At 46.7% G+C, this 24799-nt stretch overlaps 11 protein-coding genes across 11 annotated transcripts; 9 read left to right on the top strand and 2 right to left on the bottom strand.

The window, feature by feature from the left end:
- Positions 1-1427: 1427 nt before the first annotated feature.
- Positions 1428-4911, top strand: I302_109139 (uncharacterized protein; the record flags this gene model as incomplete). The annotated part of the gene is made up of 2 exons (XM_019194868.1): positions 1428-2670; positions 2783-4911. 2 exons carry the CDS (start codon positions 1428-1430, stop codon positions 4909-4911), a joined length of 3372 nt encoding a protein of 1123 aa, XP_019043704.1.
- Positions 4912-6214: 1303 nt separating this feature from the next.
- Positions 6215-6882, top strand: I302_109138 (uncharacterized protein; the record flags this gene model as incomplete). Its single annotated transcript, XM_019194867.2, has 3 exons — positions 6215-6424; positions 6575-6742; positions 6823-6882. The coding sequence occupies 3 exons, from the start codon at positions 6215-6217 to the stop codon at positions 6880-6882; spliced, it is 438 nt and encodes a 145-aa protein (XP_019043703.2).
- A 469-nt stretch (positions 6883-7351) lies between these two features.
- I302_109137 (uncharacterized protein) lies at positions 7352-8886 on the bottom strand (the record flags this gene model as incomplete). Its single annotated transcript, XM_019194866.1, has 5 exons — positions 7352-7939; positions 8034-8195; positions 8257-8507; positions 8571-8679; positions 8752-8886. 5 exons carry the CDS (start codon positions 8884-8886, stop codon positions 7352-7354), a joined length of 1245 nt encoding a protein of 414 aa, XP_019043702.1.
- A 472-nt stretch (positions 8887-9358) lies between these two features.
- On the top strand, positions 9359-11945 carry I302_109136 (uncharacterized protein; the record flags this gene model as incomplete). Its single annotated transcript, XM_019194865.1, has 6 exons — positions 9359-9784; positions 9868-10179; positions 10354-10694; positions 10770-10875; positions 11008-11723; positions 11798-11945. The coding sequence occupies 6 exons, from the start codon at positions 9359-9361 to the stop codon at positions 11943-11945; spliced, it is 2049 nt and encodes a 682-aa protein (XP_019043701.1).
- A 479-nt stretch (positions 11946-12424) lies between these two features.
- On the top strand, positions 12425-13474 carry I302_109135 (uncharacterized protein; the record flags this gene model as incomplete). Its single annotated transcript, XM_019194864.1, has 5 exons — positions 12425-12479; positions 12584-12652; positions 12858-12973; positions 13155-13232; positions 13385-13474. The coding sequence occupies 5 exons, from the start codon at positions 12425-12427 to the stop codon at positions 13472-13474; spliced, it is 408 nt and encodes a 135-aa protein (XP_019043700.1).
- An 878-nt stretch (positions 13475-14352) lies between these two features.
- Positions 14353-16461, top strand: I302_109134 (uncharacterized protein; the record flags this gene model as incomplete). The annotated part of the gene is made up of 10 exons (XM_065870804.1): positions 14353-14522; positions 14694-14785; positions 14883-14947; positions 15034-15180; positions 15233-15295; positions 15362-15426; positions 15485-15703; positions 15762-15932; positions 15998-16164; positions 16241-16461. The coding sequence occupies 10 exons, from the start codon at positions 14353-14355 to the stop codon at positions 16459-16461; spliced, it is 1380 nt and encodes a 459-aa protein (XP_065726876.1).
- Positions 16462-16949: 488 nt separating this feature from the next.
- I302_109133 (uncharacterized protein) lies at positions 16950-17856 on the bottom strand (the record flags this gene model as incomplete). The annotated part of the gene is made up of 3 exons (XM_065870803.1): positions 16950-17065; positions 17394-17587; positions 17816-17856. The coding sequence occupies 3 exons, from the start codon at positions 17854-17856 to the stop codon at positions 16950-16952; spliced, it is 351 nt and encodes a 116-aa protein (XP_065726875.1).
- A 442-nt stretch (positions 17857-18298) lies between these two features.
- I302_109132 (uncharacterized protein) lies at positions 18299-20098 on the top strand (the record flags this gene model as incomplete). The annotated part of the gene is made up of 5 exons (XM_019194861.1): positions 18299-18680; positions 18810-18899; positions 18961-19252; positions 19425-19782; positions 19850-20098. 5 exons carry the CDS (start codon positions 18299-18301, stop codon positions 20096-20098), a joined length of 1371 nt encoding a protein of 456 aa, XP_019043697.1.
- A 556-nt stretch (positions 20099-20654) lies between these two features.
- I302_109131 (uncharacterized protein) lies at positions 20655-21413 on the top strand (the record flags this gene model as incomplete). The annotated part of the gene is made up of 1 exon (XM_019194860.1): positions 20655-21413. The coding sequence occupies one exon, from the start codon at positions 20655-20657 to the stop codon at positions 21411-21413; it is 759 nt and encodes a 252-aa protein (XP_019043696.1).
- Positions 21414-22086: 673 nt separating this feature from the next.
- I302_109130 (uncharacterized protein) lies at positions 22087-22760 on the top strand (the record flags this gene model as incomplete). Its single annotated transcript, XM_019194859.1, has 2 exons — positions 22087-22470; positions 22524-22760. The coding sequence occupies 2 exons, from the start codon at positions 22087-22089 to the stop codon at positions 22758-22760; spliced, it is 621 nt and encodes a 206-aa protein (XP_019043695.1).
- A 509-nt stretch (positions 22761-23269) lies between these two features.
- I302_109129 (uncharacterized protein) lies at positions 23270-23659 on the top strand (the record flags this gene model as incomplete). Its single annotated transcript, XM_019194858.1, has 1 exon — positions 23270-23659. One exon carries the CDS (start codon positions 23270-23272, stop codon positions 23657-23659), a length of 390 nt encoding a protein of 129 aa, XP_019043694.1.
- Positions 23660-24799: the final 1140 nt, after the last annotated feature.

The following is a 24799-nucleotide window of genomic DNA, read 5'->3' as shown; positions in this document are numbered from 1 at the left end:
CTTGGTTTTGTGGAGCGATTGAGTATTGGGATTGATTTGAGAGATTATATTGTGTCATTGTGGGGTATTATGTCGTTTGAGAGGAGAATGAAGTCATGATATTATGAATGTATATGTGTGTATGTATATATGACCTCAGACAGTCGACTAGCAACCAGGCCATTGATCTGGTTTGTAGGGGCGTGAGCACCTCTGGAAATGGCATGGGAAATCAGGAGCTATTGAATCAATTGAACTACTGTAGTAAGGATAAGATGGAATGTAATCCAAGAGACGGTTGCTGCGACGCTGTGACCATTTGATTTGCTCGACAAATGCAGTTACCAATAGAAAACAATGAGCTAAGTGATGAAATCGCTCGGCGCTAATAGTGCCGGTAATCGTTTGAACTCATATGAGATCAGATCTGTAAAGGGGCAATGGGGCATTGCGTCTGAGCTACAGTAGATTCATGTCCTATGTCCTAAGAAGGAAGACTATGCGTTCATGACGTGTGGTGCACGGTGTGCTCGAAGTGATGGTGATAAACAAGCAGTAGAGTGATAACAGAGCAAAGTGCACCGTACCCACCACAGACCGACCTTTACTCTAAGTTACCATAAAAATCTTAGACACAGATATCCAAAAGCCATCTTTGACTCCTTTCATCTTCCCTCTTACCATATCCCAGTACTCACACCACACGAAGCTGGAAGGAAAACCAGAATGGTCATCTGGCTTATCACGCTGTTTTACGATAATCGACGTCAAAGAAGGGAAGAAGATGAGGTTATCCGGATCTTACTGGGGAAGAAAAACATCGTACAAGGGGATACAGGTGAGAAGGAGAGACAGAGATTATATAACTTGAGTTCCTCTGGACGGAATGTTCAGGTGATGGATGGTTTGGGATCTGAACTGCAAAATATAGTGAAAAGCGAAGATCAACGAAAATGAGATGGACTGCACATGTACTTGTCTCATGAAGATCTCCTCTATCCTCTGTTCACCCAAAGAAGATACCCAAGACACATTACAAGCGACGAAACGAGACCTTCTATCCTATTAGGTGAGCACCATACTATATCCTCAAATACTATCATATGTCTGTGGCGTAGAATGGTTTGGAGTGGCGCAAATATCTCAATGGGTTGTGGTCGATATTGAAATCGATAAGATTGGCTGGGTTTTAGATCTGTCTGACATTTCTCCATTCATCCTGTTGTTGTCGTTTGAATATCGGCTGGGGTAATTGTTTGGTCTTGGAGTGTATGGATGAGATTACTCTTTAGGACACTCGCTGTCATGTTCCCAACTTTGTTCATAGCTCGAATAGAGTAAAGCACTTGCTCATCCTCCATTCTGCACTCAGCTTAATCATAATCTCCTATAAGCCCACCATAACCGAGAAATCCCACCTTCATCTGCATCTCTCTCAATCGCCAACAATGGCCCCATCGATGTTCGCTCGTCCTTCCCAACCGCCCCACGACGCTCGCCAAGCGACACTCTCACACCGTCAAAAGCTCAAATCCATCTCATCTTTCTTCCCCTCATTCAACCATCCCAGCTCCACCCAGATCGACGAACCACACGTCATACCCTACCGTCAACCCGAGATACCGTCTCAACAAACAGGGTACGAGGGTCTACCAAGTATAAAAAACGGAAGTAATATCTCATTACCACTTCGATCCAACTATACAGTCTCGCCAAGTCAGTCCCTGCCCTCTCTGAAAGTTACTTTACAACGACAAATATCGAGTGGTACAGGGGATGGAGTAACGTATACAAGTCACAATCTCCAACAACAATTATCAAAGGAGATGCCGACATTGGCTTCAGCAATTCATATTCCCGATTCATCCATTTCAACTTCCTCAAGAAACACTACAGTCGTAAGACAACAAACTCAAAATGGGATACACCCCTTATATCACCTCAATGCCAGTTCCACCTCCCTCCTTGGATCCTACGTCCAGGTGAACGAGATCCTCCATGTGGTCAATGTTGATATTGCCCCTGATCAGAATCAGAATGGACTGATCGAGACGGTGGGTAAGAGGGAGAGATCCAACTCAAGAAGTACCATCACGCAAACTACCAAGAGGTTAACCAGGAGATTATCTCTGGATAATATCGTACCTAAGATAACTTCCATGGGAAGTTTGAGGAAGAGAGAGAGAAGTTCAAGTAAGAGTAGCATTCTGGATAATCACGGTACCGCCACTGGAGGGGAAGGTAGGAGATGGTCGTTGTTCTCATCTCAGAATGGTAATCACGCAGTTCAGAACGAGCCTGAACATGCACAACAACCCACTCAGGCTATTAAGCCCTTGATGAAGCAGGGTATGCCAGTAAGTAGGAATTGGAGAAATAAATTTACCGTCAAACCTTCTTCCACCGCCCACAGATCAGGTGGGAAAGGGAATGTACCCACGGATGCAGGAGGACGATTGGACGCTGCTAGACAGGCTCGTGAGAGATCGAGAGCGGAGTCAGCAGAATATAGAGAAAGGTACGATGAGAGGACTATCAAGCGAGTTCCCGTCAGAGGTATGAGGGAGATGTCGTTCGGTGGTGGGAAGGAGGATAAAGTGAGGGAAAGACAAAGCATGATTAGTATGCTTGATGCTGGCAATACGCTGCGAGAGAGGGATGGATGTAATGCAGCTGCAACGTTATCTTTTGGTGAGTCAACTCTTTACATCGGCTCATTCGCATCACTCTCCTCAACATTCATTCCTGTGCGACATTTGACCTCGATGGTTTTGCTGACCAAAGGCACACTTCGACTACACAGTCCACCGCCCATCTTCACGAGCAAGCTCATTCGACCCAGCCGCCACACCCAAATCGACCTCCTCCTCTGTACCGATCCCATTCGTCCCCACCGGACCACCACCAGGTGCTCTGCCCGAAAGTCAAACAACGATTTCCCTAGCAGCCACTTTCGATTCGCCGTCACCCCTTCCCAGACCGGTCCATACGCCCCTCAACCGATCCGTTGGACTGCGAATCCCCTCTGCCACTATCGGTCAAAGAGCAGAAATGTTTTCTCCTGCTCAGGATGATAGATCAATCTTGGATCCTGCTAGATCGCCTTGTCCTATACCTGATGTGTCGCCCTTGGTACCGATGTCTAGTGGACTGCAATACCAGAATATGCCACTTCCGCCTCCTCCTGTACAGCACCCTCAGACTACCTGTCCCCCGATCAACAAATCCGTTAAAGTGGAATCGATCAACCAAGGAGAGCATGGGGGCGGCCAGAAGGAAGCATTGGACATGTCAAGTCTCGACAAAAGTCTGGCTGAGATCGCTGCTGAGATGCCAACGCTTGCAGCCCAACCAAGCCAGACAGGTACTTTTGGCGTATCCGACTCGGACTCGGCTCAAACTTGGCATACCGCCACTTCCCCGCCTCCCCTCAAAAACTCATCATCGACACGTACGATGTATACTCTCCCACGGTCCAAATCAAAATCACACACCGACCTGTCCTCATATACCTCCACCAAAAACCTCGTAGAGCACATCGAAGCTACCCAGGGCCCTGGCTGGTGGTCCACCGATAAACGGGTGAATAGGAGAGTATCGACCATGACTCTGCGGGACAATAGGGAGGAGGAGGCAGAGTTGAACAGATTAGAGAGATTAGCTCAATCTACTACTCTGCCTCATCGAGCTAAATTCGATGAACAGGACCAAAATGAGACGGTTACTTCGCCGACGTCGGGCAGGATGAGGATAGGGATGGCGGAAGAGGATAAATTACGGACTAGATCTTCACTAGATCTGAGATCATCTTATCGATCTAGTGGAGCAGGAGATACCATAAGATCGGGACAGGGTCAGGGACATCATCCCCGACCGTCCCTAATGGCTGGATCGATATGGTCCAAAGATGTTCCGCCCTCACCTCGACGAAGTGTCCTATCTAGACATATCGCAGGGGATACTCAAACTCCGATTAAGACCCAGCCTGCTTCTATACCATTCCCTCTGAGTGAAGTACGCAACGGGACGTTTGTAAGTAATAGGATAAGTCCAGATATAGCCAGGCGAGCAAGTTTCCTCTCCAAAGAAAACACCTCAAATTCGTCAGAGAATGATTCGTCCGCTTCGCCTTCGAGATCGACTTCGAGGCAGACCACTCGGACTACCCTGTCCACATCTACCGCTCCGACGTCCGTACAGTCCGATTCGGACCATGAAGAGGCAAGTACAATGATTGGCAAGGTCGAGAAGATGAAGATGGAGTATGAAACCAAGATTATCAATTTGAAGGAAAGACACATTCTTGAAATTGACGCTGTTTTATCTGCTTTGTCCACCACCAAGAATGAGAACGCAGTGTTGAAAGAGGAGAATAGAAGGTTGCAGAAGATGATTGTGGATGGACAGAAAGAAAGGGAGGGCATGAAAGAGAAGATTAGGATACTGTGTATAAGTCTTCAGACTATCGAGTTGGGAAGTATCACCTCCTCTCACCCCGCTACTAGTCTAGGCCAAGATCAAGAAGAGGTGGTTAGTCAGATGAAAAGATCAGAAAGTGTCGTATCCTCATTATTACCTGAACTTATTAACCCGAATCCAATCTCGCCACTACCCTTCTCATCGAGTAGGAACATCGACGAATTCGGTAGAAAGCAGGATCAGGATCAACCGCTTACGAGCGATTCGTTAGGAAGGGAAGAAATGAGGAATAAGGGAATTATGGATGCCTTGTCCTTATCCATATGTCGACGAACCTCTTCTTCGTCTTCACCCCGAGGTCGGGGCGGGAATAGGAAAGTCAGTGCGTCTAGCGTACGTACGCTGGAGAGTAATATTTTGGATGAGGGTAATGAGTCATATGAGGAGAAGGATCAAGAGGGGTGGACGCTGAGGTTGAGGGATGCTGATGTGAGGTTTTTGGATGATTTGTAATTCTTTCTTGTATGAGTAATTCGGTGGAGAGGTATATACCATGCATTGTATGTCCCGAATAGCAGCTCCGCAGATAAGGCTGGCATCATTTTACAGTAGTAAGTTATGCACCTGTACATGGCATGTTGAGTTGCCTGTGCAGTAGAAGAAGTGGCGAGGGCATGCTGGTTAGCTTCCTTCGAAGAGTCAAAGTATTCATCATTGCAAGTTGTACTCCGTGAGGAACGTAACAGACAACAGAGCATCTGATCATCAAATACACGTACTACAAGTGATCACGAAGATCACTCGATCCATCCGATATCTTCGGTCCTTTCCTCTATGAATATCCACCGTATAAACTTCGGTGACCTCGCATTATATATCAACCTCCTCTGAATACATCACGTTTGCGGATTGCATTGGTTCCGATGACTTCCACTCCACGGAGAGGGTTGTTACTGGTAGTATAACTCTACTGCGTGTGTGTGTGTCTGTGTGGTGGAAAAAGGAGGTGTGGAATGAAAAAGGAGGTACGAGACCCTCAAACGCTCCGATCGGAAGTGGCGTGGCTAGTCGTATCTATTGTTCAGTCCTGGATTACATTACATGTGGAGTCGTCGAGAGCATCGTCGGATGGGTTGAGTGCAAGGAAGAGAGGGCCATCACATGCCAACGGGCGACCCAATTCGAACGGACCGGACCAGGAAGAGATAGATACTATAAGGAACAGGGTGATGGAATTGTGATATCTGATGTTTGATTTTGATGATTGATGGTTAATCAAGCCACAACACGACTTTTTCTGATCTATCTATCGCTCTACTGGTTTGACCTGCTGATGAAGACTTCAAGTCGATCACAAGGTGGCATATACCAGCGCTATTCAAGGCACAGTCCTCCCGTTGCGAGATTAAAAGCACATGAACGCCCCACGAACATCGGATGTTTCGTTGCTGAGTCAATCATACTGTACCTTCGTTCGGTCATCTCCATGCAATCAGTTTATGATCGACCCTTTGATAGATCATCAAGTTTACAATTGGAGCCCTCTACCTGCTCCGCCCCGTGAACTATGTACTTGTCGGTGAGGAAAAGGGTGATATACCTATTCATTTCCCATGGATCTCTCGAGTTTCGGACCGAGGTTATACCGCTTGGAGAGGGGATGTAAGGTATAAATATCTGGGTGGTGTGGGAGGATCGATATCGTTTCTTCAACCTCATCCCAACTTCAAACTCATTCTTCGATATCGCCACTCCACTCAAACCGATCTATTCTATCTTGATCTTTATTCTCACCTTTCGTCACTACCTGCCCAAGATGTCCCCATCCGTACCAACCCTCGTTCAATCCCCTCGACCAATCCGACCGACTCTCAAACCCCTCACCTCCCTCTCCGACGCACCATCAGACCTGCACTTGAAGAACCACAGATCGTACTCTGTCTCATCCTCTTTCTCGACAGCAAGTACGTCCAGTACTTATAGTAGGGCTGCGGACGATATAATAGATAGACTTGCGGGACAGGAGGTGAGTTGAGCTTCCCTTTATATGACGTAGTATCATATCCTATACTCTCCACGGTCTATGTCGCCCCCTTCATCCTACCCTTTAGAAGATGATTCTCAGATTATACACATCGCTCAGAGCTAGCGCTGATATACCTGCTACACCCCACAGGCCCACGCCACGATCGATCTCTGGTCAGGAGGAAACATCCGCCTGAATGGCCGAGATCTCACAGCCACCGCGCGAGACGCTGAAGATCTCCTACACGCATTGAAGGAAGACGGGAGATTTGAATTTGTGAAATTGACGTTCTTCGATGAGGATGGTGAAGATTGGAAGGTAAGTCTGATCGCTTCTCACTTTTGCGATACAATTGAGAAGGGAAAATGGATGCCTAATGATATGATATAATGATATAGATCTCGTTCAGGAGGTCTCACTTGATGGTCTCTTCACCCGTCATCTCTGATTCAGGATGAACCGATTTCCACCACTCTCACTTCACCCGGTTCTTTGCACTTCAACTTTTCTGTCCTTTCTTTCGCTTTGGTTCTTCTCAGCGATCCTGCGGTGTACAATCGCTTTTGATCTATTGATACTTATTCCTATATTCTGTTCTGTGATTAGTGTAATTACCAGATACTGTTTATAGGATGTCGCTGTTTGTTGGGTATTGTTAGTTTATCTGAATCGATTGTACTTGCTCCTTCCTTATTTGTCCTCTCAGGATTTATTTATGGTCGATGTTGGTTTTTGGGCTTGGTTTGGACCGTATGCATTCCCTTTCATTCTTTAGATACGGTAGCACATACCTGTAAAAGAATGCATCGTCAGCGGAGCCAATCAGCTGGGAGACTGAGAATCACCGAGTACTTACATATTTCTGATTACAACATATTTCATTCCATTTATGGTGAATTGCGAACTGACCATTCTACTCTTCCTCACTCAGATCAACACTCTTCTTAGATCTCCTGGTCCAACTTCCACACCCGTAATGGGACATCTCCCTTTCCTACGTTTATTGCCTATCTGCACTGGAGCATCCGCTTCCTCCATCTCTGCTTTCTCCCTTCCCTCTTCATCTACCTCCTCGTCCCCATCCTCACCCTCAATAGCATCCCACCCGCATCTCCAGCATACCACCCACCCACTAGGCAACACAGCGGGATTCTGCCATTTCTTCCCACACAACGGACAATCCCCATAGCTCTCTTTAGTGACCTTGTACCGACCCTTCTTTTCCACCTGCTCTCCTCCGGCTATCTGGGGATTTTCCAAGGGTGGTTGATCAACTTCCTCGGGCGGTGTGAGAGGTGGGGTGAGTGGTAGGGAACCAATGGAACCTGGTAAGATGGGTAGAGGTCTTGGTGGTAATATCGCTGCGTGTGTGGCGGCTATGCTATTTTCGTTGGCGGTAAGGGAAGGGTGAGAGCGGGGCGATGAGGGTGAGTACCACCATTGAGAGAGTTTTAGGAGGAGTAATAAGGGTGGGAGGAGGGGTGGGAGTTTGGATAGGAGGCCTGATGATTCGGGCTATAAAAACGATTAGACGGAACAAGCATCAACAACGAGCGGGCTCTAAGCGCAACAATGATGTTGAGAAGTGACGATAAGTGTGATTACTCACCTCATCTTCTGCACCTCTGCGTATGACACTTAGTCCCAGCCATTTATGCCATGGTCTAGGATAATCAGTCTTCTCAAATAAGAACGCCATATCATATCCCAAGAATGTCAGATCAATCCCCAAGCTCAGATAAGGATACAGGAGCTTGAAGACCTTTTCACTCTATGGAACGGAGTGCTGAGGTCAGCTATCATTGACTTTAACCGTTCGTCAAGCAGCTTACCTTCGTCACTGCCCTTCCTATATCTTCTTCACCTATTTCATCTGACTGTCTCCCTCCTCCCAGACTCTCAAAGTAATCTTGTGCTCTTGCTCTGACGTATGGCAATCCCACTAAGAACACTAGCAATCCCCATCTTTGCTTTCTTGTCATGCCTTTTCGACGGGGCGGAGAGAAGGTATCCAGACGTGGTGTTTTAAGGGATGAGATAGGGGTTGAGCGAAGACCGTAGAAATGCTCGGATATGGATGCATCTATCACGTTATGTATCAGCTGGCACCGAGATACGGCTGAAAGGATTGAGAGAGGTAACTGACTATGTTTCTTGAGGTGATGTCGTTCTAATATTAGTAGAAGTATCGCAAAGAACTCTTCATGGTGATTTAGGATTCGAAGGAGGTACCGAGGATATCGTTGAGCAAAGTACTAACATCACAGCATCCGGTCAGCTAGTTCCAAGCAGACATGGTCGGCGTTGATCGTATCGCAATAGCTCACAGATAGGACGTATCGGACAACAGGATGGAATAGCTCGCGAAGTTGATCCTGAGCTAACAAGTCGAATATAGATGGTCTAGTTGGATCTCTCGACGGACCTGATTCGGGGAAAAGGGGAGTCGTGATGCGCTGCATGGCGCGAGCTCAAGACACCCAGTCGACTCTAATTCGGCTAGATTGAGGTATCAGCCTGTTCTTTACTAGCAGAATGTCTGGGTTGGATGCGTAGAGCAAGAAGATGAAGCATCATATTTTATCTTATCGACCTTATTCTTGACCTCACTCAACCCGGTGTCCGTATAACCGGAATACACTACAGATGAGCATGAGCCACACACAAAAACACCGATAATCCCTAACCCCCTATAATCGTCATCCTACAATCATCTTGATCATTCAATAATGCTGCATCTCATGGGTTCTCATGTATTCATCCTCTCACACCAATATAGGATGTATACTCAGACAGCACCTTGATCAACCAGGATACTAGAACTCACCTTATCAGAATTCTAATTGATACTACAAAAGGAGCGAGACAGCGAGAAAGCGAGAAACACTCATCGACGCGACTGATCTTGGTCATCTTGAACATTACGGAACCGTCATGTCCACCAGTGATACACGTCGACAATCACCTTCGAGACAGGAGGGTGAAGAAGAGATCATACCCGAATCACTTCGAACGACTCCACAGCTTGAAACGAAGGGACGAAGGAGATCAACGAGGGTAGCTGCTGCCAAGGCCACTCAGGCTAGTGCGCGACAGGCCAGAGATCAACACCAACTCACCTTTGGAGATGATGGGAGTGACGACGATGATGAGAGTGAAAGTAATAGTTATAGTGGTGAAGAGGAGAGTGACGATGAGGATGAGAACGAGGTCGACGATGGAACGGAAGGGATTCTGTCGGATGAAGAGGGTAGACGATGGTTGAAAGTTGGACAGCCATTCCCATGGGACGAGGTGGATTGGTACCTTGATAACTCGATTGAGGAGGATATGAGAGATCATCTGACGAGAAGAATAGAGGTGAGTCGAGATCTAACAATCATCAATTCTACATTCTTGCTTGTTAGCTGCCTATGCTGATACCTGACCTGCGGATGATCCAGAAAATGCAAGGTGGTCTCGCCACCTCAGTGGAAGAAGCCGACCTAATCCTAATCAACCCACATTCACTCCGTCTACCCGCCGAAAAATCAGAAGAACTCAACAAACTCGGTTCTGTCCAGACGAAGATGACAGCGATATTGCCATATAATTATTTGTCAAAATGCTATTTCTCGAAAAAGGTTGAATCTCCTCTCGGTGCTCAGCCGGTATTTCTGGACGAAGAGGGAAGGGGGTTGAAAGTGGCTGTTATGAAGCTTGGAGAAGGGGTTGAGGGGGATACGGAGAGAAGGAGGGTCATGGTTGATCTTGAGGTGGGTTGTGCCTTTCTCGTGGGTCGGTGAATGGATATCATGGAGTGATGCTTGACTTGACTACATCCGACTTCGCGTTGCTTCAAGGACGACTTTAACGAGCAGGATCAGATCTCATTGTCGTGTAATGGGTAATAAGGAGAGACGTGCAGCTAATTCTGATCCTGATCATAGTCAAACGGAGCTATGATAGTCTCCTCTCACACCATCGCACAAATCGTCATCCTCCCGTCTAATCACCCATACCATGTCTCCCCGCCGAGAGAAGATACATACAAACACATCTCATGGCATACCCCCGAGTGGGTGCGGGAAAAAATCAAGGTTGCTCAGCGAGAGCCTGAGCCGAAGGCCAAGTCGACCGCAAAACCTGGCAAATCAAAGAAGAAGGCAGCCACAACAACACCGATGAAGAAGACAAAGGCTGAGAAGGGGAAATTGAAGTTTGTTGGGAATGGGAATAGCGATAATACCCCGAAGGAGAAGAGACCTTATCAACGACGGACCAGCGCCAGGTGAGCTACTGCTTCGTATCATGTACAGTGTCAAGCAGAAATCAGAGACTGATGGTATGGTGTTCATTGGTGTAGAACCGAGTTCACACCGCACGATAGAGATTTCCTAGCGCGTTGGTTGGCATTTCATCGACCCGATAGGATTGGGAGGACTACGAGGAGCTTGTATATGAGACTTGAGGTGGGTCATCATCTCCACTTTCTTCGTCAGAACGAACATAGTGATACATTACACCTCACTTCATAACACATACGCTTCTCTATGTTTAAGAAGGACATCCGGCTGATGAATCCTTTCTCTTGAACTATGCAGAAGTACAAACCCACCCACCCATTCTTCAAGCACGCCTCTCGACATCCCGCATCGGCATGGCACGAGCACTTCAAGCGGAATCGCTCGAGGGAAGGGCAAGATGGCAAGGTGTTGGAGGATGAGGTGGATAGGTATGTGGATAGGGGGATTGATGGGTTTTTGAAAACTAGGAAGGAGAGGAAGGGGAAGGGGAGGGCTGTCGAGAGGACTGAGAATGCTCAGGATGTTAATGATGGTGAGGATGAAGGGGAAGAAAATGCGAATGGGATGGGAAAGAGGAAGCGAGCTGCCTCCCAAACTGAGGAAGATCATGATGATGGCGGTAATAGGAGGAAAAAAGACAAGAAAAGGGAAATACTAAAGTCGAAATCTAAAGTGAGGGTGGTAATAAAGGGTGCGAGGAAGACAACAACCCAGGCAAAAGAAATCACCCCTCATGAAGATGGACATGTGAACCCAGCGGAAGAGGTAAATGACGCAAATACAAAAACTAGAGATGGCGGAGCTGGGGAGGAGGGAGTACATCTAGAAGGAGAAGCAGAAGATCGTTATGCTATCTCTCTTGAGGAAGATCAAATAAACAATGCCGGCAATATTCACGAGGATGCCGCTGTGCCACCTTCTTCACGACCCTTTCGAGGTCATGATGTAGAAGACGACTCGATAGCCCGAGAAGACTCTGAAGCTGTCGACGAAGCATTGGAATCATCTTTTGAGTGAGTGTGCGATAGTTCAGCTGGAATTGGAAGCCACAGAATGAGCATGGCTGATTCCGATTTGGTGGATTTAGAGCTAGTAATCAGTCGAAAGGGATTGCAGCGAATGGAAATAGGGATAATGAGGATACAGGGGATAAGGAAGTGTTGTTTCCGGATGAACAAAGAGACGAGGAGGAAGAAGTCAATCAGAGGAGATCGAAGAGGCTGAGGAAGACATAGTGGGGAGTTTCAGTTGAATGATTTTGTACGATATGTCATCTTTGAGAGCTGGGACTGGAGGGAAATTGAGTTGTATATAAACTAAATATCTCATGTATCCATTCATTCACTTATTCGCGTTTACAAGTACATACGTTGGGCATTGCTATATGGTAAGCGGAGTTGTGAGAACCAGAGAAGCACTTTGCTAAGTGGACGGTGCCACAAGCAGGTTGCGGGTGGGGAGATTTGATTCCGTCCGACGTCGATCCAAGTTTGGTGAGCAGAGGACGATAACAAAGTGGATTCGAGTACGAGTATTCGATTAGACTATAATTATCGATTCGATATAGCTTTATCTACCTACGTTTGAACCTGATTCCCAACCTAATACTCGAGTAAAGAAAGAACTACTGTGAAGTGAAAATCAAGAACGAGAACGAAAACTTGTTCCCTCGCCTAAAGAGATCATTTATCATTTCAAGACGAGATAAAGAAAGATGGACGCTTTAATCCCTTTTACCACTTCTGGGTCGTTGGTGGATCTGGTAGATAGTTAGTTGGGTTTCTCCCCTCTCATCTATCCTATCTGAACCACCGAATCATCTCAAGAAAGATGGATCAAGATGCGATAGCTGACACGTTGTGGTGATTATCAGAAAAAGTACTGGTCGTGCTGAGGGACGGGAGGAAGTTGATAGGTGTTTTCAGGTCTTATGATCAGTTTGGTGAGTTGGTTTTTCTTCTTGTATGTATGGCTTGAAGAGATACGAGAGACGGAGAGAACACTGATCCTTATGGAGGAATGGAAATTGGTCTACTGCCCGAAGACTAGGTCATGCTATCTATCTACCTTTCTCACCCTCTTCTTCTCGATATGCACAATACTTCAGGCCAGAAGCGTCAAGTTGCTAATGTCTGATTCTCTGTCAGCCAATTTCCTGCTGGAACAGTGCATAGAACGTATACATTTCAAGTTCGAATATGCAGATAAGGATATTGGGGTGTTGTTGGTTAGAGGGGAGAATGTAGTGGCTCTGGGTGAAATTGTGAGTTGGACCTGTTTCGGATCAGAGAACGTTACGCTTGCGTGAGGGGATGTTATCGTGTGTCTTGTGATGATGGAGCCAGGATACATGGATGAACATTGGAGAAGAGGAGTTCATGATTGGTTCTCTCGAGATTGTACTCGTTACTGATTGTTTGTTGACATGCAATACAAATAAATAGGATCTGATAGCGGAAGATATGGTACCGCTCCAACAGGTTTCGTGGAGTCAGGTTGAGGAGAAGATAAATGAGGATAATGTGAGTGCGGTCCATGGCTTTCATTAATACATCGTAAATGATAGAAGACATGTCAATATGAGATGGTAGAAGACATTCATGGTCTACAACTCTACGAGCATGTTATCTATTAGAGGATCAAGCTGATATCTTCTATACTTTGACCCACGTAGAAACGCCGTGAGAGGGATCACACGATCAAAGATAAAGTGTTGGGATCTATGGGGTTCGTGAATGACGGTAGGGAGGGTGATGCGTATTAGGGAGATAGATGGGCGTAGAAGGCTGAGAAGTGAGTGGATCTTTTGAGCTGCTTGGGAAGAAAGGTTGTTGAGCTCATATGAATGGTGTTGATGATATAGTGCTATATACTGAGAGCTGGATGAGGATGACAACGGAGAACAAGTATAGAAGAGTGGAAGAGTGAAAAGGGGTAGCAAGGTAACAGGGTCATTGATCGTTATTAGTATGACACCTTATCATTCATCATCGATATCATGTAATAACAATAATAATAATCACCACCCAGAGTGATGACGGTTGACTAACCCACTTTACGCTTTACGCACAGATCTCCTTTTATATTGCTATTACTACGTGACTGATATTCACCCTTTAGTTTTAATGATTTAATCCCAACTTGATCTTGTATATCATCACTCTATCATATCCCATTCCTATTCCTATCATCTCTCTTTCTCTTTCTTCTTCTGTTCATCTCTTTCACACTTCCCTCTGCTGTTTCCTCTTTTCCAATCTTACCTCTCATCTCAGCCTGACCCCTTCACGGCTCTACTTACCCAATCTCACCCCCATCATACTCATCAGTATCCTGCTCACAGCCATTCCACTTCTAATGGTCCCTCAACTACTGTCTATCGCTGTCTACTAACGATTATACCGCAATGTATTAGACACATCAACATTACTTCCTTCCTTCTCTTCTCGAACAACTAACCGTTTCCAAACACCTTACCCCAGTCCAGCCCCCCGGACACCTATTCTGATCGAAGACAACACCTACCTTCCCATCTAATCTCACCTCACTTGGTCTCACTTACTCCCTCAAGCTCGCCACCTCGATTCATTGCACCTCAAATCGCCAAAAGAGACCTTATTCCCTTCTCATCAACTTAACATAATGTCCCCCAAATCACGACTCCCACCCGTCCAGGTCAAAGGACTCAAGTTCGGTACGGGATCTTCTTCCCAGGGTTCCTCGTCTGGTAATAACTCGATGAACAAGGGGAAGAACAAAGAGGAGGAAGATGGAAAATTGCCGTATTTGGATTATATCACTTGTAATATTTGGTGAGTGGGCTTTTAAATGAGACAGAGGAAGGAAGCCGAAGGAAGGAATGGTGTTAGGGCATATCTATACTCTCCTCACCAATCGTTCGCAGAGGACTGGGGTTTCTTATTGATGATATGGCATCGAAGTGATCGAAAACGCTATGAGACGTACTGATTCATACCATACAGCAACGAACCCTTCTTCGATGGTATAGCGAAAGGTAGAATCTTCTGGATGACTTCGTGTGCTCATGTTGTGTGTAATGACGAGGCGCATCAACGTGAGTCGTTTTTCATCCGATCATCAATCCATCCCCTGTACGACCACTGCAAACGACTTCCTCTGACTTTGTCTGCGCTGACGTTATCTCGATATAGACAAGGAAGGAATATGTACGGTCTGTGGGAAGAACATGCAAGCGGTGACGATGGAAGAGGGAAATGTGAGTCTATTTCTCTTCCTCATCCTTCCTTCTTTATCCCCTTGATAGCTGTCATTTCAGACTCACCTGGCACTTTGTCATCGTAGCTTCAACCTATTCAAGAGAACTTCCTATCCAATCCGGACACTCTGCTCGAGAAAGCGGTAGTAGAATGCGAGAACCTGATGAAAGCGATTCAGGAACAATTTCAGTTGAAGATGAAGAATATCAGATCAATCAAAGGCATTTACAAAGTGAGCGAATTCCTCGTGTTACATGGGTTAGACTGACCAAGCTCCGATGTAGTACCAGAACAGTCAACACAAGAGACCTCGAGCTCTTTACAAGGAGCAATTGGAAAAAGCTACTGTAGGTGATGTTCATTCCTCAATTAGCCTGTCCAGTAGAGATTGCTCACAGTTCGATTCGAGACAGGCCGAGATTGAGCGATTGAGGAACGAAATGGATGTATACGTGACGGAGAATGTGGAGCTGAAGATGTGAGCTCACCTCAGCCGTCAAGGCGATTATACTTTAATTACTGACACAACTTGACAGGGCGAACAAGGAACTACAAGATCGGTTAAACATGCCACCACCCCCTATGAACGGGTTCTCACCAAGAGGAACCGGCGCCCATCAGGCGGCGATGCCGCCCCCTATCTATGGTGGGGGATTACCTACAGTTCGGGAAGAGGAGGAAGAGAATGGTGGAGAAGGTAGTGACTCGTTGGGCAAGAGAAGGAGAGTAGAACAGAATGATCAACAATATAGACAGTAAGTGTATGATGTGTGTTTGCATTTGCGTGAGGCCGCTGAAAATAAGGCTTTACAGGCTTGTACCCTCCACACCCATCTCTTCCCATGTTCGAAATCAGTACATCCCAACCTTTGGTGAAGCATACCAAACTCCCCAACAGGTTCAACCCCAATTCGAAAGGTCTCGCACAGTTGGTGAATATGCAGCTCCTGCTACCGTTACAGGTCCTTCCAAGCCTGACCTAGAGTGAGTTGGATGAATGCCAGTCAGTCACCTGATGGTAAGTAGTCAGCTAATTGTCATTGATACAGACGATACAGGTACAACAGTACTCCTTTGCACGGGACCTCACCACAAACATATTCTCAAGGATTCGCGAACGGGCGAACGACCCCTGTACAAAGACCATCTAATGGATTTGCTGAAGCCGGACCTAGTAATGGAGGGTTTATGGGGTATGGAAATAACGGTAATTATCGTGAGTCACCTTATATCTACATCTGTCTATGAAGGAAGAGCTTTGCACTGATGATCGACGTGATTTGGGCTGTTAGGACAATCCCCTCCACACGAGATGAACAATCATGTATACGATCCGCCCTCCCAACGATACGACGAGCCCTATTCACACCAACCTCAACCTCCTTTTGCTTCATACCCCCAAGATGGGTACGATCGAGGTATTTCACCTGGTGCGCCAGGTGATGAAAATGGAGAAGCGAGCTTTGTTGTCAATCCTCCACCACCTAGACGATCTATTCCGCCTCTGTTCTGAGTGGAGTTAAGGAGAGAGTATCGGGGCTGCTAAAACGATTCAAGGGTAGGCTTCTGCTGGAGGTAAGGTGCAGATACTATGTAGGAGGGATGAAAGGAAGAGTGCAAAACCAAATGATATTTTCGGGCTTTGTGTTGAGTCGAATTGGAATTATTATCATCGTGTTTTACATATATCATTTATCGTCTCTATTAGCTAGTCACCAGCAGATATCTGTATATACATGTATCATCAATAATCGTAATCAACATGAATCCATTAGCATACTGCATGACTGTAGATGGATGATCATTGAGTGCATGCTGTGCCTGTAAGGATGGATCTCTCGAATACAATGTTGTTTTGAGGTCACGATGTAATCGATTCATAGTGGTACATACATAGTATACAGATGACTATTATTCTTATAACGGAAGCTTTCCCTCTTTCGCCCAAAGTTACTCTTCTATTTTTTTTTGGTATCTGATATCTGATATATCCGAAATATCCTACTCGTCCTTCAACCCCAACCGCTTCTTCTCCTCTGCCAGCGCCTGTTCTCTCGCACGTAGTTCCGCTTTGGCCAGAGCTGAAGCCTGCTGTTTGGAGGGATGGTGGTATAGCACTGGGATGAGAGGGTGAGTCAGGATATTTGCTGATTCTGTACATTCATGGCCGGTGATATGGTAATGTGTGGTTGTGGGATGTTGGATCGAAGAGAAGAGAAGAGAAAGAGTCCTTGTCCCTATTCCGCCGTTATGATGTCTTGTCTGCCAGACAAATGACATCGGTCCAACTGTCCATCCGAGAATCCTACATTGACACAATCCACCAGAGCTCCTTTCTCCCCGCCCTCCGAGGTTATACACCCACTTCATCCCACTCCTCTTATACAAACTCCAACACTCCATGACCAATTTGATCCCTTTGATCTTCCAAGAAACAACACTCACCAACAATATACCTCTCCATCAAATGAAACCCATTCAAATGATTGATAGCCTCCTTAGCATCATCGGGCGACTCATACACCACGTATGCCGTTCCCTTCGTTTTCAGGTTGGTATCGTTTCCGAGACGGATCTGACGAAGGGGACCGTATTTCCCGAAGAGGTCATAGAGGTCTGTTCCTGTTATGTTGAAGTTGCTAGGTTCAGAGGGGTGTCAGTTTGATATTGTTCGTCTTGAAGTGGTATATGAGGAGGTCAATGACGATTGAGGGTTTAGGAGTTTGAAGAGGATATGAAAAGTGATGAATGATTGGATTTAGGCAAATCGTCGGGAACGGGGACTAACAGGTTTTTCACACTGACAAATAAACAGGATGTCAGCGGGTCATTCTTGGTTGGATCATCACAAGGAAAGGCCAGCTCACAACAATGCTCGTTGAGCTAGGGGATCGTTCGGACGTTGCATCTTGGCTTGGGGGTGGGGGAAGGATGGATGGTTGGTAGTTGGTGATCGGTCGATTGAGAGTGATTAATGGCGGGGGTACTTTTTTGTTATAGGTTGAGCCTGGTCTTTCTACTCTGACTAGTATATCTGATATGATGTGAGCTGAATCGATACTTTTATAGTTGAAGTACATATAAGTTGAGGAATATTGCATGAGATATCATGTTGATAGACCATCCATACACTCGAACACTCGAGATGGAGGTGATATATACATAAGTGAAATGGGATAAATTACAATAAATTCATGGTCGAGGATATTCATTTCACCATACGAATACACCAGTTCTTTGTCTATTTCTGAAAATTCAATTCCACTCATACAAAGCACATCTCATTCAACCTTTTTCTGTTTCTCTCTCCCTCTTATTCGGAACAACCATAGATAGAAACATAGACAAAAATGGCATCCATCGTCCAACTCCCACTGACCCTCTCATCCGCGCCCTCAGGCTACTCCAAGCCCTCCGCCTCCAAACCCTCTTCTCCCACCCAACTCCCCCTCTACCCCGCCGGACCATCTTTCATCTCCGCAGCCAGACGACAGATCCTCCAACGATCATTCGAGGAGGACGACAAGCACGTCCTAGCTGCCAAGGCTAAAGAGGACGCCGCGAAGGAAGATAAGGGCGACGGACTATCATACCCTGGTTTAGGAGAGGAGGAAGAACCTTCTCATGTGCTTAACCAGGATCCCAAGGAGTGGAAAAAGCAGGATCATTATGCTGTGCTTGGGTTGGGGCATTTGAGATATAAGGCTCATGATGAGCATATTAGGGTTGCTCGTGAGTTTTTCCTTCTGCAGAATTATATTTTATTATCGCTCCCTTTTCAATTTCACTTGCCAACGAAGAAAAGTTGAATTTGGTTCACGCTGAAAGATCCATGCTGATACATATTATCACTCCTCCCAGACCGAAGAAAAGTGCTTAGACACCACCCAGACAAGAAAGCCGCTCAACACGGTGCCAACGACGACTCATTCTTCAAATGTATCCAAAAGGGTGAGCATCCAACCTTTCCCGAGTAACGTATCCGTATTGACTCGTCTTTCCCCCCGCGCAGCCCACGAGACCCTCACCCACTCCGAAAAGAGAAAACAATTCGATTCCGTCGACTGGAACATCGAAGACGAAGTGCCCGACCTCAAATCCCTCTCACCCGAGGAGTTCGTCGCTACTTGTAACAAGATCTTCGCTAGGGAAGGTAGATTCTCAAAAGTTCAACCTGTTCCTGAATTCGGTTCTTTGGATGCTCCCAAGAAGGAGGTAGAAGGGTTCTACGATTTCTTCTATAACTTTGATTCATGGAGGTCGTTCGAGTGGCATGACAAAGAGGTGAATGAGGGGTCTGATAAGTGAGTGAAATTACTTCCTAGTGGCGTCCAAATCTCTGTCTCAAGACAATATCGTCCATTCTTTTCTATCCAGATTGCTCCTACCTTCAGTTTTATCCGATCGAACATCTCATACCTTCCTATTACACGAGGTTATTACCCACTCTCACTAACATCCCATACCTCCCTCCAGCCGAGACGACAAGCGATTCACCGAGAAGAAGAACAAGTCCGAGCGAACCCGAAGGAAGAAGGAGGACAACACTCGACTCCGAGTCCTCGTCGACGACGTCTTGGCCCTCGATCCACGAATCAAGCGAATCAAGGCTGAGGAGAAGGCCGCTCGAGACGCCAAGAAGAAGGGTGTCAATGGTACTGCCAACAAGCCTTTGAGTGCTGCCGAGAAGAAGGCCGCCGAGGACAAGAAGAAGAAGGAAGAAGCTGAGAAGAAGGAGGCTGAGAAGAAGGCTTTGGAAGCTTCCAAGGGGGACAGAGAGGCTGCTAAGAAGGCTAAGGAGGCTGCCAGGAAGAACTTGAAGAAGTGGAAGAAGGTGGGTTTGGTTTCGCTGTTCAGACTGGTGGAACCATCAATAATATATGCTAACTCCTCGATGTTAGGCCATCTCCACCGTCATCACATCTTCAAACTACTTCCAACCCGCCGGTACCTCCCCTTCGCCAGCTATCATCGAGAAGCAATTGGCTGAACTTGATCTGCTCGTCGAAATTCTCGAACCTGAGGATATCAAGGATTTGAAGGAGAAGATTGAAAAGGCCGGAAACGGTGAACCCGCCAAGGCTGCTTTGGTCGAGAAAGCTAAGGCTACTGGGGAGAAGGGAGAGGGCAAGTTCACTGAGTTTGCTTAAACTTTTTTTGGTGTGTGATGTGGGTTGGAAGAGTAGAATAGAAATACTAGAGTTAGGGATGCTATGCATTGCAATGAGATCTTGAGTATATCAATGATAGTGATAGCCCAAGCGCAGCCACGAGAAGGTACTGTTGGAGCACACTTTACTGACACGAATTTAGACATTAGTTTGCTGATATAGTGATACGTTTCGAAATGTCTCTTCTTTTCGTACTTTGCTGTCTCAGACTGTGTAAATGGGAAGATCTGATGCACCGATGCGTGCTATGCCCTTCGAGCGGATACAAAGGATATACGTCTATGTCTGGATCCTATCACAGTAACGCCTGATCCGATCTTATCGCACACATTCGCTTCTTTCGGAATCGACATGAATAATCACGCTCAGGAGTCGGTGCACGAGTCCATCGAAACTAAGGGCGGTTGGAAGGAATTGTCTCCATTCCGATCAGAAGCACCCTCAAGATACAATATTTCACTGGATTAGTGAACTATAGCTAGACTTGATACACGTCCTTTACTGACCTCAAAGCACGACAATCAACCAGATCGAGATGAATACCATTAGAACTCTGCTCGGCACCAGTCCCACAGCCGGAAATAACAGTTCCAATCCCGCCACTTGCCCATCAAGCAAACGCAAAGTCGACCATGCCTATCCCTATTCCTCAGAATCAGAGACCGACGATGATGTGGTCGCTGACGAAGATACAGCAAAGCAAGAGCAGGGGCCATCATCTACCTTTGCATGGACGGGACTGCGCTCGCTCAATCGGGATCTCAAGGTCACCCGAAGGATCAACGCGTTGAATGAATGGGCTTCGTCGTCTTCATCCAGGATACGCCGTACCGTGGGACCGTTTTTGGAGGATGTGGGGGATCGGTATAAGCGTGTGAGGATGCAGGTGGAAATCGAGCGGAGTAAGCATGAGAGGAGGGATGAGTATAAATGTGGGGTTGCGATGGATCTCGATCTTGATTCAACGAACGGTCATATGGATATCGATATTGCAGCGGAGGTTGAGGGAGATACTGATGATTTGAGATACTCACTTCATGGAAAGGACAAGGAGAAGGAGGAGAAGGATTATCAGAATATCTTAATACCGGAATGTCAGAACACCCAACTAGGCTACCGATCTACTAGGTGTACTGGGTATTCGACGATCTGCGAGAAACGATGTGTGCATCATCTCTGCGAGGTATGTAAGAGTGAGTTTCAGAGCGGGGTGAATGGGATGATGGTTGAACAGGCGGGGGATACTGATATACGGAGGGGATACGATTTTGTGAGAGAGAGGGAGGCTTGGTAACTCATTTAAGTGCTTGAGAGTGTCTGATTGATATGCAACATGTAATCAAGTATCATCCAGGGTCTGAGGATAGTTAGCTTTCAGGATCGATATTCAAAAAAGATACAGCACAGCGACACTGTGCGTACAGCACCAGATTGTTTCGAGGTCCTCCGTGTAATCGCCTGGTCGACCTACTACTGAAACATTACGATCACTTTGCCACGACGAGCCATCTGAAATATCCACATGGCGACCTTCGCATGAAGTTTCGTAGCTTCCCTGGATCTCAGTAGAAGCCCAAACTTGACAAGGCCTCAAAGACTATGACTGACTCCCGTGCATAATGCACCTTCGACTGTATATGTAACGTCACAGACGGTAGAACAGCTTGGGTCCTCCCCGGACCTGACCCAATAGGGGGACGGACTGTTCTGGCTGATCTCTATTTGGAGTTTCAAAACCCTCATCCTTTATCTTGGTCTTCGTTCAAGAAGGGCAGTGTGCAACAATGGATAGATAGAGACTACAGCTCTTTTGAAGTGACAGCAGGTACAAGACATGCCAGAGGTTGGTAACTATCTCATCACCATGCAACTTCTCGAAGTCGAAATTTTCTTATTCACAGGGAGCACAGCACATCCACTGATAACGCAAACCGGGAAGTCTACCCACAAACTCTTGCGTCCACGCCATGTCGGAATGTACTGACACCAGATCCGCCCAGTCTGAGACCGAGCCGCCCACAACAGGGGACTCCCGGCAGTCAGAGGCTCCTCTTGATGAAGAGGAGCAATCCGAATCTGAATTTGAAGACGACTGGAATCAAGTGAAATCGCCAAAGTGTAGCGGCGAAGTCAGCCTCAACGGGCTTGTGACAGTCAAAGACCTTATACCAGGACTCCCCACAATGAACCTCAGACACTCTGCGACCTCGTTGACTAATGGCTTGAGATCAACGTACCGAACAGGCCGAAACCAATACACGAATGGTCGAGACCTCTGGGAAAAGACACGCAAAACGCCGAGATGTACAATGCAAGTTGCGAGGTCGTCTTATGGTGTGTCAGATGAGGACGTGAGTGCATTATGAGCTTTATTCGGACTCAACTGACTTGTTTCGATTGGCAGAAAACTAAAATGTCAAAAGACGAACCTGAATATGAATTCCCCCATGTACCTCCTCCAAGGCTTGGGGAGAAGGAAAGACCATTGCCCTGTGATCAACCAGCCTGTGGGTGGCACTCCGAAACTTGTGAAAACAACCCAAGTTGCGAGTTCAGTCTATGTGAGACACATGCGTGTATGAGCTGTAAGGCATACGGCAAGCCGGTGGATTATTCTTTCGAGACTGAGACTACCACGTAGGATCTGGGGAGCGGGAGATGAATGGTATGGTCCGATATCACAAGTCATGCATATGGCACGTTGCGATATTCTCAGATGGCAATGTAGAAGAGACTGGGAGAATGCTCAAAGTGGCGAAGAGCTGGCGGTCAAACGACAGGATGTAAGGTACTGTCAGCTCAATGAGGACATACAATACCTCATATCCCCCTTGTCTCGGTGTCCTCCTCGGTGGGAAGACAAGGGTCGTGTGTCCTTTATCCGGCGCTTGTACTTCTTTTGTGGGGCAAAGAAGAGATCTTCTCAGCTCATGCTGTGCAGTCCATTCATGACGTATAATTCCTTTCACACGCTTCCGCAAGCCTGCTGTACAGCTTGTACGACACTGTTGTACAACACTTAACGCGTTCTGACTCTCCATTGCCGCTATTCTTCTCATATCGATTTCACTACTATAGCTCGCCTCAAGGTACAACTTCAGCACGACGAGTTACTCAAAACAACGCGCGGGGTTGACCCGTCTGCGGGACATGGGCGATGTTCTCCGAGGTTCAAGTTCCAGTGTTGATGCCGACTCGGACCGCGAGCACGACAAAACCATCCTTGCACCGCCTACAGAGGAAGATGGTGTACCTAAGAACATCTCCTTAGCCCGATCGTTGTCGTGGCCACGCATCAATGCCTCAAGTGGTCTGATGGCTTCGATCAACTTTGTGGGAAGACAATCGAAAACCGTCTTGGACACATCGAAGTCAGTCATGCAAATCGTCGACGGTCGATTGGGTAGACTGAAGAATAAGCGAAAGGAGAAGAGCAAAGTCGATGATAGATGTGGGCAGACCTTGACGCCTGAAGCTGACGAGATGGACGGCGAACAGGTGCGCCTCGCTGTACCTACGATCTCGATGTGCCTTCAATGATTGTCTACCTCCAAGCACTCACGTTGTTTCCCTTATCTTTCTTCCCCTATATTTCCATAAACTGACAATGCCCCTTTTCTAGCTCGAACGAAAGATTTCAGGCTCAGATGACGGTTGGGACAACATAAACGATCCTCGAGGTGAATCTACAGTATGTGAGCGAGCCATTCTAGGGTATCACAGTATGAAATGTCGGGAAACGTTCTGTGAAAGGAGATGCCTTGAGCATCTGTGCGATGCTTGCAAATCGGACTACAAGAAGGGACTTAGCGCCACTTGGTCGTTCGCCGACGATGGGTAGATAGACATTCAAATAATACCTTGGGGGAAGGTTAAAATGTAAGAGGATCAAGTAGCACTTGACATGATATACAGGTTGGATTCGCTGCCTCTTTCAGACATCATGAACAGTATGATGGGGATTGAGCCTGTTTTTGTGCTTCCTAAAGTGTACAACAGCGAAGCAAAAAGGACATGATACAGCGGGCCATGGTTGTGGTGATAAATGACTGGAAGACAGAAACCATGGGAGAGGCAATGATGTGTCCAAACGTCTCACACCGAGATCATTGCAAAGCAGCTAACCGAACTGATGACTAGGTTCTTTCGCGTAACCCCCTTTTCATCTCCGCCGGTTTCGAATCATAACCGCGACGTACGCCGAGGACGTGTCTCAAAAGCAACGAAGCTCCGACCACCTTTTCAAGTCGGTCCCTGCCTTTCAATGGAAAGGGTTTTCGCTACCTTTCAAATTCCCCTGCTGAAACGTCGGTGATGCGTCATAGGTCCGGCACGTGGGCACTACCTCCTCTCATACTGTCTATCAATATGCATTTAGAGCCCGATAAGGTGGACTGACTTTTTGCTGGGTATATATATGTCTGATTTTGGGTACACTTAAGAAGATAGCCTCATTTGAGATATCCCAGATCATCCTTCCCAGAGGAAAAATCACTCAAATTGTATCCTTGTCAAGAGATGAGCTCTCGCAATCACCTTTCAGTAGGTTCTAACCAGGCAAGATCCGGAGGAACCCAAAATTATTCGATTGTCCGTGAGGAGGAAATGCGAAATGGCGATGGGTCCACGTCTAGGAACCCGTTTTCAGAGACTCTGAGAAGTCTCCCCTCGGATGCTTCA

This window comes from Kwoniella bestiolae, chromosome 8 (genome assembly GCF_000512585.2).
Source record: "Kwoniella bestiolae CBS 10118 chromosome 8, complete sequence".
In the NCBI taxonomy this organism is placed as follows: domain Eukaryota; kingdom Fungi; phylum Basidiomycota; class Tremellomycetes; order Tremellales; family Cryptococcaceae; genus Kwoniella; species Kwoniella bestiolae.
The sequence above is the reverse complement of the archived record's forward strand: the minus strand, read 5'-3'. Positions and strand labels throughout refer to the sequence as shown.